Here is a 16243-nt window from a genome sequence, read left to right on the forward strand (position 1 = left end):
CTTATGTCCATATTAGATAGATAACTTACTTTAAAAAATAGAACCTTATCCATATGTTGCAAATTGAACTTCCACCATTGTCTCTATATTCAACAAAAAGCATACCGTTTCAATTACTTGCAGATTGAATACAATTTAATCACTTGTGACCAAAAAGGACCAATTACCTGGCCACCTAATAAACTCTCCAAAAAGTCAGGAGGCAAGAATAGAGTTCTTGGATCATAATTTTCATTACCATGGGATCTCTTCTTGGCATCCTTCCGGGTTCTACTCAACAAAAAGTTTTCATCAATACAATATAATACCAAAAGACCAGCATAAAAATCAATTAAACTGCATTTTTTGTAGAAACTACAAAGAGAAAGGAAGAAAGCGATATTATTGAAACGATCATAAACCCTAAGGTATTTACTTAAAAAACTGAAACTGAATAAACCAAGGAAAATTTTCAATCTTTCAACTAAAATCGATCCATGACAATTGAATGAGATTTACTTAGTCAAAACTTAAAAATATGTTTCTAGTTATCAGGGACAAAAATGTCCAACCGTCTTTTCAATTAACAGTGATCCAAGATACTATTTTCTTGGTAAGTTTTGGAAAAAAATTGTGAGCTGCATACAACTGCACACATTTGATGATCATTTTTTTTAGTTTTGGGACAAAAAAGAAGCTTGTAGTTGTTTCTTCTCCACCCACCCCCTAAACTCGCCTCAACAAAAAATAATCACAAATTTGAACAACTGTAATTTACAAAAAAACAGTTTGCTTACGCCTTAGGCACATCTATCTTTCTTAGTTTCACGCTGGCCTAATGAATTGAATATGAATAAAACATTAAAAAATTAAAAATTAAATTAAATTTTGAATTAAACTCATTTAAATTTTATGTTTACTCTAATTTCTCTTTCCAGTCTATTTCAATATGCAAATGATTTCGAAAAATTTCAATGTTCGATTTAAACTCATTAACTCATTTGTATGCTCTATCCCACCATACATCTCTCCATACCTCTCCCCTTGTTTCTATTTTGTGACCAACTATTCAACATTCTTTAATATTTATGACTATTATAAGAAAAGGTTTTGATGTATGGCCTCATTACATGGATTTACAACCAATAATTTGAAATCAGATTATAGATAAATAGAACGTGAATCTTCATTGAGGCATTTTGTCAAACAGTTGGTGCTAATGGAAACTAAAAAACCCAAAAAACGAAATTCAAAAATTATGTTCAACAACCTAATTCGACAATGTTGAGATGAGTTTTGGAGATGAAGCTAACCTGATATCAATGTTTTCATTATTCATTATTCACGTTTTTTTTGGCTCCGGCTCTTCAAAATATCATCGATTCATGATTTTGGAGGCTAAATTTTTGGTAGCAAAGAACACAATAACAAACTGTATGAAAAGAAAAATTAGGAAACTTTTGAGCGATTCCTGAATGACATCTAGAATTTAAGCGGTAAAAGAAAAAATGGTAGCCTAAAAAGATGACCTTTCCATATGCTGAGGAATTTCTCTTGACCGGAGTGTCGAAACCCCTGTGTCCCCTCTGTATGCGTTCCTAAAGTACTTCTCCTTTGAGGTATGTGGTGGTTTATGATCGTAAACCAGCGAGAGAGAGAGACCTACTGTGTGTGTAAGTCTTTAGTCGTCATAAATGATGTTCTTTCGTTGAGATGCTACCATTTTCTTGAGTAGAGAAACAGGTAGCAATGGTGGTTTTGACCAGAGAGAGGGAGCCAGCGATTGATGAGTGACTGGATTAGGGTTTCAAATTGATGAGTTGCTGTCTCCCGATGATAACGAATGAATAAGAGGCACAAGGGTAGTTTGGGAAAATCACTTAAGTAATTTAGGCGGGATAAATTGCTTGGGGCGGGCTAATACAATGTCACGTGGAAAAATTGCTCTTATTTATTAGAATAGGGGATTCACATTAGATTTTACTCGATTATTATCACAAACCGGGCAAACAATGGATGATAATTTATGTGATACATATTTTATAAAACTTCCAAGATATTTAGGAAGGTATATATATGAAACATGGAAACAATGATATGGTAAACAGAAAAAATCAAAATTAGCTGGTCCATTATATAGTAAAACAACAAAAAATGGAAAAAGACATTTCAACCAAGAAGATATTAAATTAGTTTAAGTAAGGGATATAATATGAAGTGAATGAAAAGAACTAAAAATATAAGAGATAGGCTAAGAGAATCGGAAAGAGATTATTTAGAGAGATATGAAAAAATTTGATAACAAGATTTTTATTATAAATGCTCGATGATTTTACTATAGGTTCTATCCCTTTATATAGACAAATGGTAGCAATCCTTCGTACATAGTGACACGATACCAAATTACAAGACATATTACTCGTTCCTAAATTATTTGATTGTTACATAAAGATGTGAAAAGTATTTGATTGTTACATAAAGATGTGAAAAGACTCGTAGTTATTCTATACGATAAAACTCTTAAACGTTCCACGCTCTGATACTAAATAAGACGGGTATATATATATATATATATATATATATATATATATATATATATATATATAGCAAAATCAAGTCACCAACAAGTCAAAAATCACAACATAGTGTATAGCAATTAGCAAAAATCAGAAAATATTGTGTATATATATATATATATATATATATACACAATATTTTCTGATTTTTGCTAATTGCTATACACTATGTTGTGATTTTTGACTTGTTGGTGACTTGATTTTGCTATTGCCTATTGTTTGTTTTATAATTATTTTCCCGAGTATTGTTGGTTTATATCATTCTTTTAGGTCATCCACAACCACCCCCTGATTCAACATCAAGTAATACTTGTAGTGATCCAGGTGGAAAACACTGAACTCAATATCCTAATAATAGGAGCATATAAACCTGCAATTTTTGTGGTAACATATACAAGGGAGGAGCGTATCACTTGAAATGTCATTTTATTTAGGGTTTTTTGTGTGTTACGGATTGCACACAATGTGCCAAATACAGTAAAGGAAGAAACAAGGGTATATATGCTAAAAAGAAAGTTTTAGAGTAAAATGAATGTATGATGATCTTGATTTGGGTGAAGAAGATGATTTTATAGAAGTTGAAGGTGAAGTATTTAAGCATAAGCATGCATACATCCAAAAAACATCATAAGTCAGAGTCATCCATCGACCATAATCTAAGTCCAAGCAAACATTCATCCATCCTATCCTAACATTCCTTCATTCACATACATACATACAAACAAACAAGGCCTTAACCTCTATCCACACATAATAAACTACTTACTACTATTACTTAAGTCTCCGTCTGACAGAGATAGACAAACATTTAGTTTAGCTTAGCAGAAGAACATGGAGTTTGCAACCGCCTCCTGAAGTTTTGGCAGCTGAGGAACTGCCACTGCTCCAGCTGATGTGACCCCGGTGCCGCCATGGCTGGAGGATGTCTCCGAGTGGTCTTCAAACTTCATGAACTGGGACACCTGAGTCGCTGCCAAATGTGCATAACAAATAGGTGCAACTGCATACAAAGCCAACAACAATTAATACTACTACCAAGGGCTTTTTAGTCATTTGTCAGCTATAAAGCTTAAACATAAGATAGTTTACCAACAGATATCGCAGTGGTGCTTCTTTGGTAACTGTAATAATTGAATTCAAAGCTTTGAGTTAGATGATTTTCATAATATTAAACAAATATGGAAGGAGAGAGAGAGAGAGAGAGAGAGAGAGAGACAAAAGCAACTTACACATAGGATAGGGAGTGGACAAGCTCCTGGAGATCATCAGCTGAGAACCCGATTTCATCATACAGAACATGGTAATGAGTGGGCCTAGTTGTCCCCTGTTCAAATATTTTATTCAATTGCAATCCCAATAGTATTAGTTAGTAAAAACAATATTTTCGTATTCTATTGTTTTTTAAAGCCAAACAAAAACATGTAATTTGAATTTGACAAAGAAAGAAAGAAAGAAAGTGTTGGGTTACTTACAATCATGCCAGCATGTGCGCACATGTAGAAGTCATTGTTGCGAGGATGACAGACCTTGTTATCTATCACAGTTCCTGTTATAATAAATAATAATAATCATTCAATTTTTAAACCATCTATCTCATTTCTAAAACTCAAGTATTTAATTTACCAGGTTGGACATTATCTGGAGATCCTGGCTGGAAAAACTTGGTGTGGTGATTCTTCTGAGCAATTATCACAAGAAATTTTGGGTTCCACTTCTCATCAAGGAACTTGCAGGCCTACCACACCATTACCATTACCATATGTAAATCAAATCACTTAAAAATACTATCTTTTTTGCTTTAACAAAATAAGAAACTATGATAATAATGTGGGTCAAAGTCAAACCTCAATAATTTGGTCAAGTTCAATGTTCAAAACCTGGTTGAACTGTGACTCACTCACACCGTCCCTATTATAATATAACAAATAATCAATTTTTAAATTATTGGTAGGAATCTTGATGTTACCAATTTCTAAGAATACCTTGTTTAAGGTCTGAGCTTTTTACAGCAAAATAAAAATTACTTCACCTCTTTTTTTTAAAGAAAATAACATAAATATCTAAACGTTAAAATGAAAAATACTACAAGTCAAACAAGTCACCTGAAGATGATTATCTGATCTGGCTTACGTTTTGCAGAACTCGTATAGAAGTCAAGGAGAAGCTCCCTGCCACAAAAAAAAGAAAATCTCATCATTTGCTTGCAATGTGATGTGAACTCTTTATATATATATATATATATATATATATATATATATATATATATATATATATATATAATGTATCCACAAAAATAAATATTAAATAGCAAATAAAAACAAGGGAATGAAGAAGGAATTGAACCTCATTATGCCTTCATCCTCAGTGTCAGAAACTTTCTTGAACAGGGAATCTATCATCTCCACCTTTGGAGATTGAGTTCTGACAGAAGCTCGATAACGGGAGATCAAAGGCCAATGTCGGGAACTAACAACCTGTAAATATAATATAACAAAGGATCTTTTATGAAACTATTCCTATTCCTATAAATATAAATTTAAGAAAGAAAAATAGTTACAGCTGCAATAGATGGAATATCAGATTGGCCAGGTGACCCATGAGACACATCCATGCCCAGAATGATTGTGGGAGCCTTGGAAACATGTGGAAGGGAAGGAGAATGCTCCACACATAACATTGAGTTAAGACCCCCAAGCTGCATGCACAAACAAACAAACAAAAAAAATCAACTTTAATCTCTTCTTTTTTGGACTAAGAAACAGCAACCTACTTTGTTTATTAAAGCTTCCTACTATTATTTTTTGTTTATTATTTGAAAAATCTACATGATTGGATGATAACAGGAAGAAATGAAAGTATCAATCAAACAAGAACGTTATTTCTTGCATTTTTCCAAGTGGGGTTTTGTATAAATGAACTTATAAATTTTGGGCTAAACGCAAGATTTAACTATATGTACTTTCGATATATTTGTTACTTCCATTTTTGCTTTTGAAAAATCCACCCAATTATGTATACAAGGCATTGTATTGTACCTTCAATTTGTTTCCTATTTAGGACAATAGGGTTTAAAAAAGCTATCTAATTATAGTATCGAAAAGTGAATTGAAATTTGATTGAATCTTTATAAAAGTAAAAAAATTTCAGTGCTATAATACACAAATCAATTGCTATTTCTAGCATTTGACCTGTTTTTTTTTGTTACACAAATCAATTGCTATTTCTAGCATTTGACCTGTTTTTTTTTGTTTCAAGTGTACTCACCTTAGCATTGATCTTAAGCAGGACATTTGTGAGGTACTGATCATTGACTCTCATTGGAGCTATGCATTGGGTCACAATACCAAAATCAGCCAGATTCTTCTTCTTCCATGGACCTACCAACCAAAACACATTTCATCAACATATAGATAGATAGATTAAATTTCCAAAAATAAAAAATAAAAGATAAAAAGTAGATGAATCACCATAAAGATCAGAGTTCTTTCTTTCAGGTAACAAACAGAGTAGAAACTGTGGGGCACCAGGAAGCTTGGACATTATCATTTCAAACATTTTCTCAACTCTAACAAGAGGTGGGGCCCTCCTGTTTTGTGGGCTCTCCTCAAATGCATCAAAAGGCTCATCAATTTTCTACACATCGGATTCAAACCAAGTTAGTTACTCAAATATATTCTTATGTCTATAAAAAAAAATAATAAAGGAAAAAAAAATAAGAACATACGATTCCCTTGAGCCCTCCACATTTTATTAAATCCTTCACCAGACTTTGAATGTTGCAGCGAGCAGAGAAGTTCACAACAGCCCATCTTTCGATTTTCGTGGGCTCCACAAGTTTCTATATCAAAACATTTCTTTTCAGAAATAATGTATGTCGGTTTCAAGTAAAAGATTCATATAACAGTTGAAAAAAATCAAAGATACATACTTTGTTGTTAAAATTCCAGCGACCATTTCTCGGGAAGAAATCTTCTCCATTACCCACTTTCAACTGTAACAGCAATACCAAAATTAAAATATTAAAATTATAATCCATCAAAAAAAAAAAAGTACCTTTGGGGCTGCAAGAACACGGCCTTCCACTTGTGTGAAGCTGCTGTTTATTGAAATCCCACATGATTTCAACAAAGGTTCCTCATGATACTTATTGAGTGTTAGTGCCTGAAAAATACACAAAGCAAAAATTCAGAATCCTGTGTTTAAAAGTAATAAATAAAAACCACCTTGAAGTTTAAAAAGTGTAGTGTACGTACATCGGTTAAAACCTTCATTCTTTCTTGAGGCTTTTGTCTGGATTTCTCCACCAAAGAGGATCTTTGCATTGTGTTGAGTGCTTTTGTATAGCGTTGCAGAGAGACCAATGAACACAGCTACAACAAATCACCACACATAGTAAGAACAACCATTAGAATATGACAAATGTGGGCCCACATAACATAGAGATAGAGCCCCATTGCGTTGTACCTCAAGGGGGAAGAAAGTTGGCCTTTTAGGCTTCCCAACATTCACACATGGAAGTTCACCAGAATATCGCAATTCGATTTTGCGATAATTCACAAAATAGTCATAAACAGTAACTTCCAAAGTCTCAAATTCACCATTCTCATCTTTTGACTTCTGCCTCAACGAAAACCTGAAAAAAGTTCACTAATTTAGCTGATCTCAAGTTTTTTTGAACATATGAGGATCTGTTTGGTTGGTTGGAAAAGAATGACAAAGGAATGAAATTCCAAGATCATGTCGCCAAAACTTTCCATTTATGTAATTGTAATAAAAACCGTATTTTTTTTCTTTGTATTAAAAAAACAATGTCATTAAAATAACATAAATGGAAAGGATCACATTGGTTCAGGAATGATCAACTCCACTCCATTGAGGAAAACAGAAGGGTTATTTTTTTTCATTCCTATGGAATCACCTATTCCATTCCTTCTATGATTCCATTTAACCAAAACATATAACATAAAAAAGAAAACATACAGCTGCTGATTGCAAGGCTTCTCACTCAAACCAGTTATCTTGTACTCAGTATTGGTAGGGCTGGTTTTCACCCTCAGATTCTTCAGTGTACGCTTTGCCTGATGACACCACACAAACTTTTAGCAACAATTTACAAATCAGCCCCTCAGGAAATGACAACATGACTGTTTGTTACCTTTGCCCAGTCAACAGAATAGGGATCTTTCACATTTTGATTTGCAATCAGAAAATCAACCACCGGCCCAGGCTGGATGATCATGGTAGTAGACACATCTGATAATCATAAACCATGGTTAACTCAGATTTCATAACACCTTCACTTCAGGGGTAAAAATGGAAAAAACGGAAAAGAGTAATGAGATATTTACCGATGTTGAGGGATAGACCACCCTGAGATGTGCGGAAACTGGAATGGAATCCTCTGCATCCAAGAACACCTCCTCCAACATCAGCAAAATTCTTCACATCGTTGTGGAAAAAAGATTGTCGAACAAGCAGACACCCCCTATAGGTAAAAGATAAAGTAAATTAATATCAACAGCATGTTACATTGTGGGTAAGAAAACATAAGAAAAATGCTATTATGGGTAAAAAAGGACGACATGTTGACTAAATTTGTAGCAAAATGTAACCACTATGCCATTTTGGTGTAAAAAGATACATGCATGTTAGTATTATTGGTTAAAGAATAAAGTGCACTGCTGTTATCAATAAAGAAATGCAATTACATTGCAATCATGGGTAAAAATACATTTTGTTACTCAACCTTTCTTACTTAAATTAACCAAATGTCAATATATAAGTGACAACTTACTGTTTGGCTGCATGTTGTCTTAAAATGATATCAAGCACCCTCAAGGCTTCCATGGAGTTTTCAGATTCCTGTCCTCTGAGAGCCTGTGCAATTGCCTGCATTGGGATTTTGGCTGCAAAACTCAGCTCCACTTTGAAAGTCTTGGATTGATATGAACGCCTGATTCTCTTCTTGTCATTGTCAGGACTTCCAGGACTTGCATTTCCATTGTTACTGCACATTGTCAAATTCATAAGATTTTAAAGTCATATATATAAAACAGATTAGTAATGTAAAACAGTATGCAATACCTACCGGTTTGAAGTGAGATTTTCAAGTACAACAGTGAATTCAAGTTTGTTCCTTGGAAGAGCTCCAACAGTAAACAAACTTTTTTCACCATCATAAGCAAACTCCTTTCCTGCTAATTCAGAACCGTATGTTTCATGGACTCTATCAAGCACTTTTCTTCCGATGCCTTTTCCATCTATTGGGCGTCCATCCTCATAAAAAAGTGCGACCTGTTTGGTATAAATTTAAGACTTTTTTAAGTAATTCACCACTTGAAAGAATCTTTAAACCAAGAAAAATGATCTAAAGTTACAAGACTTGTAACAGATATGCAGATTTTGGCTAGGTAAGTTACTCGAAAGACGTATTTTACTATTTTTGACTATTGACCAAATGTCTGAAAAAAAACACACTTGATAAAGTTTAAAGTAATGGAAGTTTTAGGTCCAAGTTAAAGTAGTAATTTCAAGTAATGACTTTATGATTTATAGATGATCTTTAGAAAAAAAATTGTGAAAGAAGGGAGAAATAAATGAGGCCAACTTTGTAAAAGTTTGAACTTTATCGGGTGCCTCATTTTCTTGAATAAAACAAGTCATTCTTTCTGTATTAAGTCGAAAAGAGACACCCATGAAATTCTTTCAGATAAATGATGCTAAAAAGATATTTGAGAAGAATGGAAAAATAAACAAGGGGAATTTTAAAAAATGTTAGGAACCAAAAGGGAAAGCCTCATTTGCATGACTTTCCTAATTAGGTCATTCTTTTTTTGCATCTAGTCACCGAAACACACATTAAGTGTTTTCTGGACATTACAATATTTAAGAAAATATTTCAGAAAGAATGGAAAAATAAGTGATTAAAATTTTGTATAAAGTTAGGACCTAATGGAAAAAGCTGCCAGTCAAAGAAAAACACAAGGTGCTTCTTTTTGGATAAATTATGTTCAAAATATATTGGAGCCGAGGAAGAAGAAAAAACTAAGAGAAAGAAAATTTGAAAATGTTAATGACTTAATGGGAAATGCCTCATTTTCATGACTTTTTATAAAGTTCTTTTTCAGTTAAAAGAAAGAATACGACTTAAAATGCTTAGCTCCAATTAGTACTTTTATAAAAGTAACAAAAAGAATAACATACACTGTAGTGGAAGAAGTGTCCATCAACATTAGAGACGTTGACTTTGAAATGGTTGGTCAACAGTTGAACTTTGTTGCCTCTGGTGGCCAGACCACGCCTCCCCATGGGAACCCTCATCACCTTCTTTTTCTCAGGCTCCGCTTTTATTGGAACAACATCTTCTGGGACAGGTGGAGGAGGTGGCAAAGCATCACCATTTCCATTTTCTGGATCCATTTTTGGATGCTACAAACAACAGAACAAGTTAGCATCATCATAAAGAATCACTCAAGTAGAGAAACTAGAAACTCAAAATTGAACTAAATCCAAGAAATAGCAACATACTTTCACTTATTTTCTTATTATAGTATCCTACTTGCAATTATTAGTAGTGAAAGATCTACCTAATTGCAATATCTTTGGGGGGGGGGGGGGGGGGGGCATATATAAACAATGCATTTTGCTTAATATGGAACAAGAAATAGAAGTTGTAAATTGTAAACTTGATTTATCGATATATATATGTTAATTTGGACTTTAAGCTACAAAATACAAAATGAAAAATAGAAGTTCATCAAAGTTCTGATTTCTATAACTGTTTACAGAGATGCTACACAAACACAGTATAAAGACATATCTTAAAATTCTTGAGAATGCAACAAATACAGCAAAATAAAATAAAGCTGATATTTGAAAACCCTTTTCAAAATCAACAACGTAATAGCAAATTAGGCCAGAAAATACTTGATGATTGTACTTAAATAATAACATAAATGATTAGACAAACACTGAACATAAAAGCCATATACTAAAAAATCCTTCCAAAATTTTCATATTTCGAGAAAATAAACTGATAACTCTTGTTACTTAAAGAAAATCAAGAGCATAAACACAAATGTACTTCTAATCCACCAAAAATGATATGAATACACATAATACAGAGCCAATATTTCAAAATCCATTTCAAATATCAACAAAATAAGACAAAAAAGTACATAGTACTTTTGTACCACCAATTCCTTCAGAAAGATGAATGTACAAAAAATTATTAAACCATGAATCATGAAACTCCTCTCAAAAAACAATAAATGACAACAAATAAACCAATCAATTACTTGGAACATCAACAAAATCATGAACAAAAATACAAATGAACTTTTAATTCAGCAAATCTGAAACCCCTTTTGATTATCGACAAATAACAGCAAACTAAACAAACCACTCCTGCTCGTTTTTTATAAATACACTTTTAGTTCAGCAGATCCTTCAAAAATGGCAAACGTATACACAATATAACAGCGAAATCTGAAAACCCCTTTCACTAATCAAGTATTTGGTACATTTACGAAACCAATACCATAAATATTAATGTATTTCTACTCCATCCAAATCGGAAAAGTAATCTAGAAATTGCAGGGGACTATGACCGAAAACTTCTTTATAAAATCAAAAAATGGAACCATCAAAAGTAAAATCAATAAAATCAAAATTAAACTAACTCATAAATTTAGTAAAAAAGTGGAAGAGAACCAGACTAGTCAGAAAACACCATGCACGACAGAAACAACGATAAAAAAAATCCTTCACAATAATAAAGTAATTATACCTGAAACTCAGAGAGAACCCTTGTTTCGAAATGTAGATCACCAGCCTAGAACCTGAAAAACAACAACCAGAGAACGAAATCACAAAGTAAGGACTACTTTGTGACGAAGAACGACGAAATTCACACAAAGAACGACGAAGAAGAAGGGGATAAAAACCCTAAAATGAAAATGAGGACCGGAGAGAGTAGAGTTGAGGATTTATTGGGGTAGTAAGTTATAGGGAAAAGTGACGTTTGGGCCGACAAACTTTTTTTTCTTTCCACGCGCTCTGTGGTTGCGTCGTGATCTCATGCACCAAAAGCTAGTGTTTAAATCCCACGCGCTTCTCTTTTGAGTGCGTCATTACTTCGTCTTTTAACAAGAATAATGCTCCATAAGGCTGTGGGGAGTGGGTGCGATCTCTCACGGTTTGCCACCGTGTCAATGGAGAACACCGCCCCTAGTGCGCGGTTTGAACTGCACTCCTCGGCTCTTTGTTACCGTATTCTTCTCTCTTTATTAAGTTAACCTTCTTAGTTGGGCTGTTTTAAAATTATTAAATAGATTGCAAAACACATATATACCGGAAACAAATCCATGTATTTCTATTTTCTTGTGCTTTGTTTTTTTATTTTTTTTTTTTTAATTTTTTGTTAATTTAAATTATTGTAGTATATTGAACAAAACATGACAAATATTGAGGTCTATGTTTTTTATTAAAAAGAAATTGTTTTATAAATTAAAAAAATATATGTTTGCCATTGTTCCCACACCACCACCGTAAGTAATAACGTTTTTTATTTTTTAAGTTATTTTATTTGTGTATATTTTATAAGTTATTTTAATCATTTTTTTTATTTTTATTATAAGTTTGTAGAAGTTTTTTTAATTTCATGTTATTTTTTTATTTTAAGTAATGCAATGCAATATTTTTTTATTTTGAAGTAATGAAATTTTATGTTTTTTTATTAAAAATGAAGTCATTTAAATTAAATTCTTAAAAATAGTGTGGCACCACTTCTTAGGTGTGACAATGAACCACGCTTTTGTGGTAAAAACTGGCATGGCGCTTACGTGGCAGTGAAGAGAGTGCGATTTCTGTGGCACCACTCCCTCCAGCCTAAGTATAAGTTATAGTTATCTTGTCATGCGCCATCTTCGTATCACCTCCATATGTTCTTAAGAATCAACTTCCAAAAGTACGAGATGATTGCATAATTTCTTACCTTTTCAGATGAAATTTTACTAATATAAGTGAGATTTATGTGATTGATTTTGATGGGATTTCCATGACTCGATGGGCTGTGGTCTGAGCCTGGTCTCCAATGTCGGTAATCCTCCGGACCATAACAGGAAGCGTGCGGTCTGTTGGCCCTCCATGGCGAAGGTCGTAAAATCCTCGATCTGTCCCGAATGGTGGATGCTCTCCCTGGTGTCGGCTCCATCGCTCTAGATCGTATGCCAAGGGGGTGTAGGGTCGTTGTGGCCCATTCGGTGCGCTGGTACCCTAGCCATGTAGGGTGGATTAATGACTTCGAACTCTGCGTCCGAGTCATCCTCCTCCTCTTCTTCCTCATCGTTGACTTCCTCGTCGATATCTTCTTCCTCTGGGTCCTCCATTGGCTCCTCCTCTAGGTCCTCCATGGGCTCCTCCTCTATTCACCTTTTCCCTGATTGGGGAAATAGGGGTCTCCGGGAAAACAATATCCTACCATGTCATCTGTACGATAATGTAAGTACAAGAGAAGATACGAGAAAATACATGAAAATTCCACACAATGCCAAAATACTCCTATAGTATTTTAATTGTTTATGTTTGGTTCCCTAGAACCTTTGGGATTAAGGTTGGTAAGTTGTAGATTTGTCGTCCACCCTGATCACTCCCAAACATATGCCAGTCATATTTCGAATAAATATAGTTGATCAGGCTATATTTATCCCAAATATGATTACATAACTGTCTAGGTTTAACCGTGATGTCTAACTCCTCTAAAGACTTTTATTCGTCTTCTTGTTATAACACTACAAATAGTATGCACATAGGTATGTATATTTTTAGTCAGAGTGTTTTAGTCTCATTGTATTTATAGTTGCATATCTTGTATGGTTAGATATACTAGTTCACTATAAACAATGTTCTGATACCAATCTGTCACACCCCCGAACCAGGACGGCGGAAACTTCCGGGGGCGGATGACGTCATTATGTAGTATCATAACAATTGAATATGAATGAAACATAACAACCAAACATCATACATTAAAAGATACCAACATACATTGCTTACATATTGTTACACAAAAAGTGACATAAAGTATGAATTTCCAAAATGTCGCAAATATCCGAATTCCATGGTCCAAATACCTGTTTACTGAGTCCCTGAGAATACAAGTCCTTTTGAAAAGCGTCAACATAGAATGTTAGTGAGTTCATAAGCATGTTTGTATGAAAAGTTTTGTAACATTATTTTTTGCAATATTTTGTAAAACTCCAGAAAATCTGATATTTTCTATGAAAAATGGTTTGTGAGTCTCGTTCTAAAACTGTGAATAATTGCATGCATGTACTTTATTTTCTTTTTATTTGTCGTTGTAAAGTGTAGATCCCCAGAAAATCCCAGATTTTATGTTGTAAGAAAAATTGTAGTCTTAAACCCTAATATTGGAGTGGTGGTAATAGTGTACTAGAAATAAAGCGTAGTTTTATATTTTATAAAACCAGTGAAGTGTATATTTTTCGTAAATCCAAAATAACATTGTTAATCCCTACGTGAGTCGTTACAACCATGCTTGATGTAATTGATATGCCTGTCATGATGTTCTTCAGACGTCGGTTTCGGGAAGATATTTGTCACCCTAGACTGGCCCCGTCTAGTTGTAGTGAACAACTTAGGTGTGGGGGTGTCAACCCCGTATAGATCTATACACAATTATCTCGCTCTCCCTCCAGGAGACACTGGTTATAACTACAGGACTTACGGTGTACGCTAAGTAGGTACGGTGAAGGAAAGTGTCTCACTAGAGCATTAACGGATTTACGTAAATTTCGAGTTCCTTTATCGATTAAGGAAATAACATTTCCTTTATATATATGTGACAACTATTGTATGACACGCGATTTGTCAGATTTCATATTATTCAGCTTATGACGCGTTTTACAACTTTTATGACACTCAACTTATTATTCATGTTATAACAGCTTCGTGGTAGGCAAATTATGACAAGCGTTTTAGTGTTTTATGACATACAACTTATTATTTAGGCTGTAACAGCTTTTATGATAGATAGATTATGACACACAGATCTTTCTGTCATGAATTTTGTTTTGTTTATTATTTCGGTGAGATTATTATAACACTTTTTGCAAATAATCCTTAATTAACATGTCATATTGCATACTTTCTCAAGTTTTTTTTAGCCATCCAACATTAGTGTCGACATAGTTAAAGATATTTTTCCAATAAAATTAATATTAGTAAACTATTAAATTTTGTAGCTTGTTTAATACACCAAAAATTAGTTTGAGAGTTTGTAACACAAAACATTCTAATTTGTTGTGACTCTAGCAAGTCATGATTTTCTACAAAATACATATATGACCATGAAAATTATTATATGCAAATATTTGTGTACGTATAGTGTTCAATATATATATATATATATATATATATATATATATCCAAAAGTTAACATGTTGAGCACAACACTCATTTTCTTGCCATTTTTTAATGCACAGCCCATATCCATAAATTTTTCATGCAACACATATGATAACAAACACTTTTCTCATGATTTTTATGAAGATGTATGAGATAAACTTCATGTTCAAGCAATTACCCAAAGGTTAAACACATAACACATAGGTCCATGCAATTATCCAACGGTTAACCGGAACTTTGACTTGTATCCCCCCCCCCCAAAGAGTATGAAAAACACGAAAATAGTGGGGTATGAAGCTCACCTTGGTTGATTTCGGGTAGTAGGAAGAAAGGAGAGTGATGAGATTTTCGAGCTTAGCCTTGCACCTCTTGATGATATTCTCGAAATTTCAAGGGTTCTAAGAATTTAGCACACAACAAAAGTGTGTAAATAAGAGTTTTAGCTTGGAAAGATGTAAGAATACTTGAGGTTAACAAGAACACTTACCAAGTTTATGAGCTTTTAGAGAAAATCCCTTGAAGAACACACACATACACACGAAATTTTTAAGGGAAAAATGAGAGGATTTGAGAGAGTTTGGAGAGTGATGAATTACAAATGAGTGTGGTGTGTGTGAGGGTGTAGATTTGGCCGAACATAAGAGATGGAAGGGGAAAAGGGATGGCCTAGAAACATGTTGGGTAATTAGTACAAGCTCGGGTGTATATTGGATAATCACATTGTTGTATGTTAGTTAATTACTTGGAAATTTGTTGGTTAATCATGAAGTGTCAGTCCTTAATCCATTTCTTTTCTTCCTTTTATTGTTTGTTAAACCTTAACCGAGCTCTAGGGTTCTCGGTCCAAAAGGAAGCCCAAAAGAAATGGGTTTCGATTTTTGTCTTGGCCCAAAAAGAGTCTTCGGCCCAATAGGAGTTTTTGGCCCAATGAAAGCCCAAAAATGAGTTTTCGGCCCAAAATGGCCCAAATAAAAGGCTTTCGGCCCAATAAGATTCAAGGAGAGAGTTTTCAACCCAATAGGGCCCAATGAAGGGTTATCAGCCCAAAGGAAAGTCCAATAGAAGTTTTCGGCCCATTAGGGCCCAAGAGAGAGTTTTTGGCCCAAGGGTCCAAAGAAGAGGCTTTCGGCCCAATAAGGCCCAATGAATGGTTTTCGGCCCAATAAGGTGTTGGGCCAAGAATCCTTGGACCAAAACCCAAAATGGATTGAACTTAGCTATTGGATCAAGTTTTTGGCTTGTATGAGGCTATTTCCCACTTT

General features: G+C 33.9%; 1 protein-coding gene across 1 annotated transcript; it reads right to left on the reverse strand.

Annotated features, from left to right (window-relative positions):
* Nucleotides 1-3212: 3212 nt before the first annotated feature.
* LOC145167509 (protein argonaute 4-like) lies at nt 3213-11528 on the reverse strand. Its single transcript, XM_079086723.1, has 23 exons — nt 11344-11528; nt 9759-9983; nt 8644-8849; nt 8350-8562; nt 7904-8040; nt 7711-7808; nt 7536-7633; nt 7020-7188; nt 6809-6925; nt 6609-6716; nt 6484-6546; nt 6280-6393; nt 6023-6188; nt 5820-5932; nt 5113-5250; nt 4899-5029; nt 4658-4723; nt 4400-4463; nt 4179-4290; nt 4028-4101; nt 3785-3879; nt 3645-3676; nt 3213-3555 (listed from the first exon to the last, which is right to left on the reverse strand). Exons 2-23 carry the CDS (start codon nt 9972-9974, stop codon nt 3374-3376), a joined length of 2712 nt encoding a protein of 903 aa, XP_078942849.1. The 5' UTR covers nt 9975-9983; nt 11344-11528; the 3' UTR covers nt 3213-3373.
* Nucleotides 11529-16243: the final 4715 nt, after the last annotated feature.

The sequence above is a fragment of the Lactuca virosa genome, chromosome 3 (assembly GCF_052849685.1).
Source record: "Lactuca virosa cultivar CGN04683 chromosome 3, Lactuca_virosa_CGN04683_v6, whole genome shotgun sequence".
NCBI classification, from domain to species: domain Eukaryota; kingdom Viridiplantae; phylum Streptophyta; class Magnoliopsida; order Asterales; family Asteraceae; genus Lactuca; species Lactuca virosa.

What these genes read in the sequence shown, in the direction of transcription:
- LOC145167509 (XM_079086723.1), bottom strand. Translation starts at nt 9,974, where the DNA reads ATGGATCCAGAAAATGGAAATGGTGATGCTTTGCCACCTCCTCCACCT. An exon ending in GACACTTCTTCCACTACAGT is followed by an intron (nt 8,850 to 9,758) that starts GTATGTTATTCT and finishes TATACCAAACAG; the next exon opens with GTCGCACTTTTTTATGAGGA. An exon ending in GTCCACTCCCTATCCTATGT is followed by an intron (nt 3,677 to 3,784) that starts GTAAGTTGCTTT and finishes CAATTATTACAG; the next exon opens with TTACCAAAGAAGCACCACTG.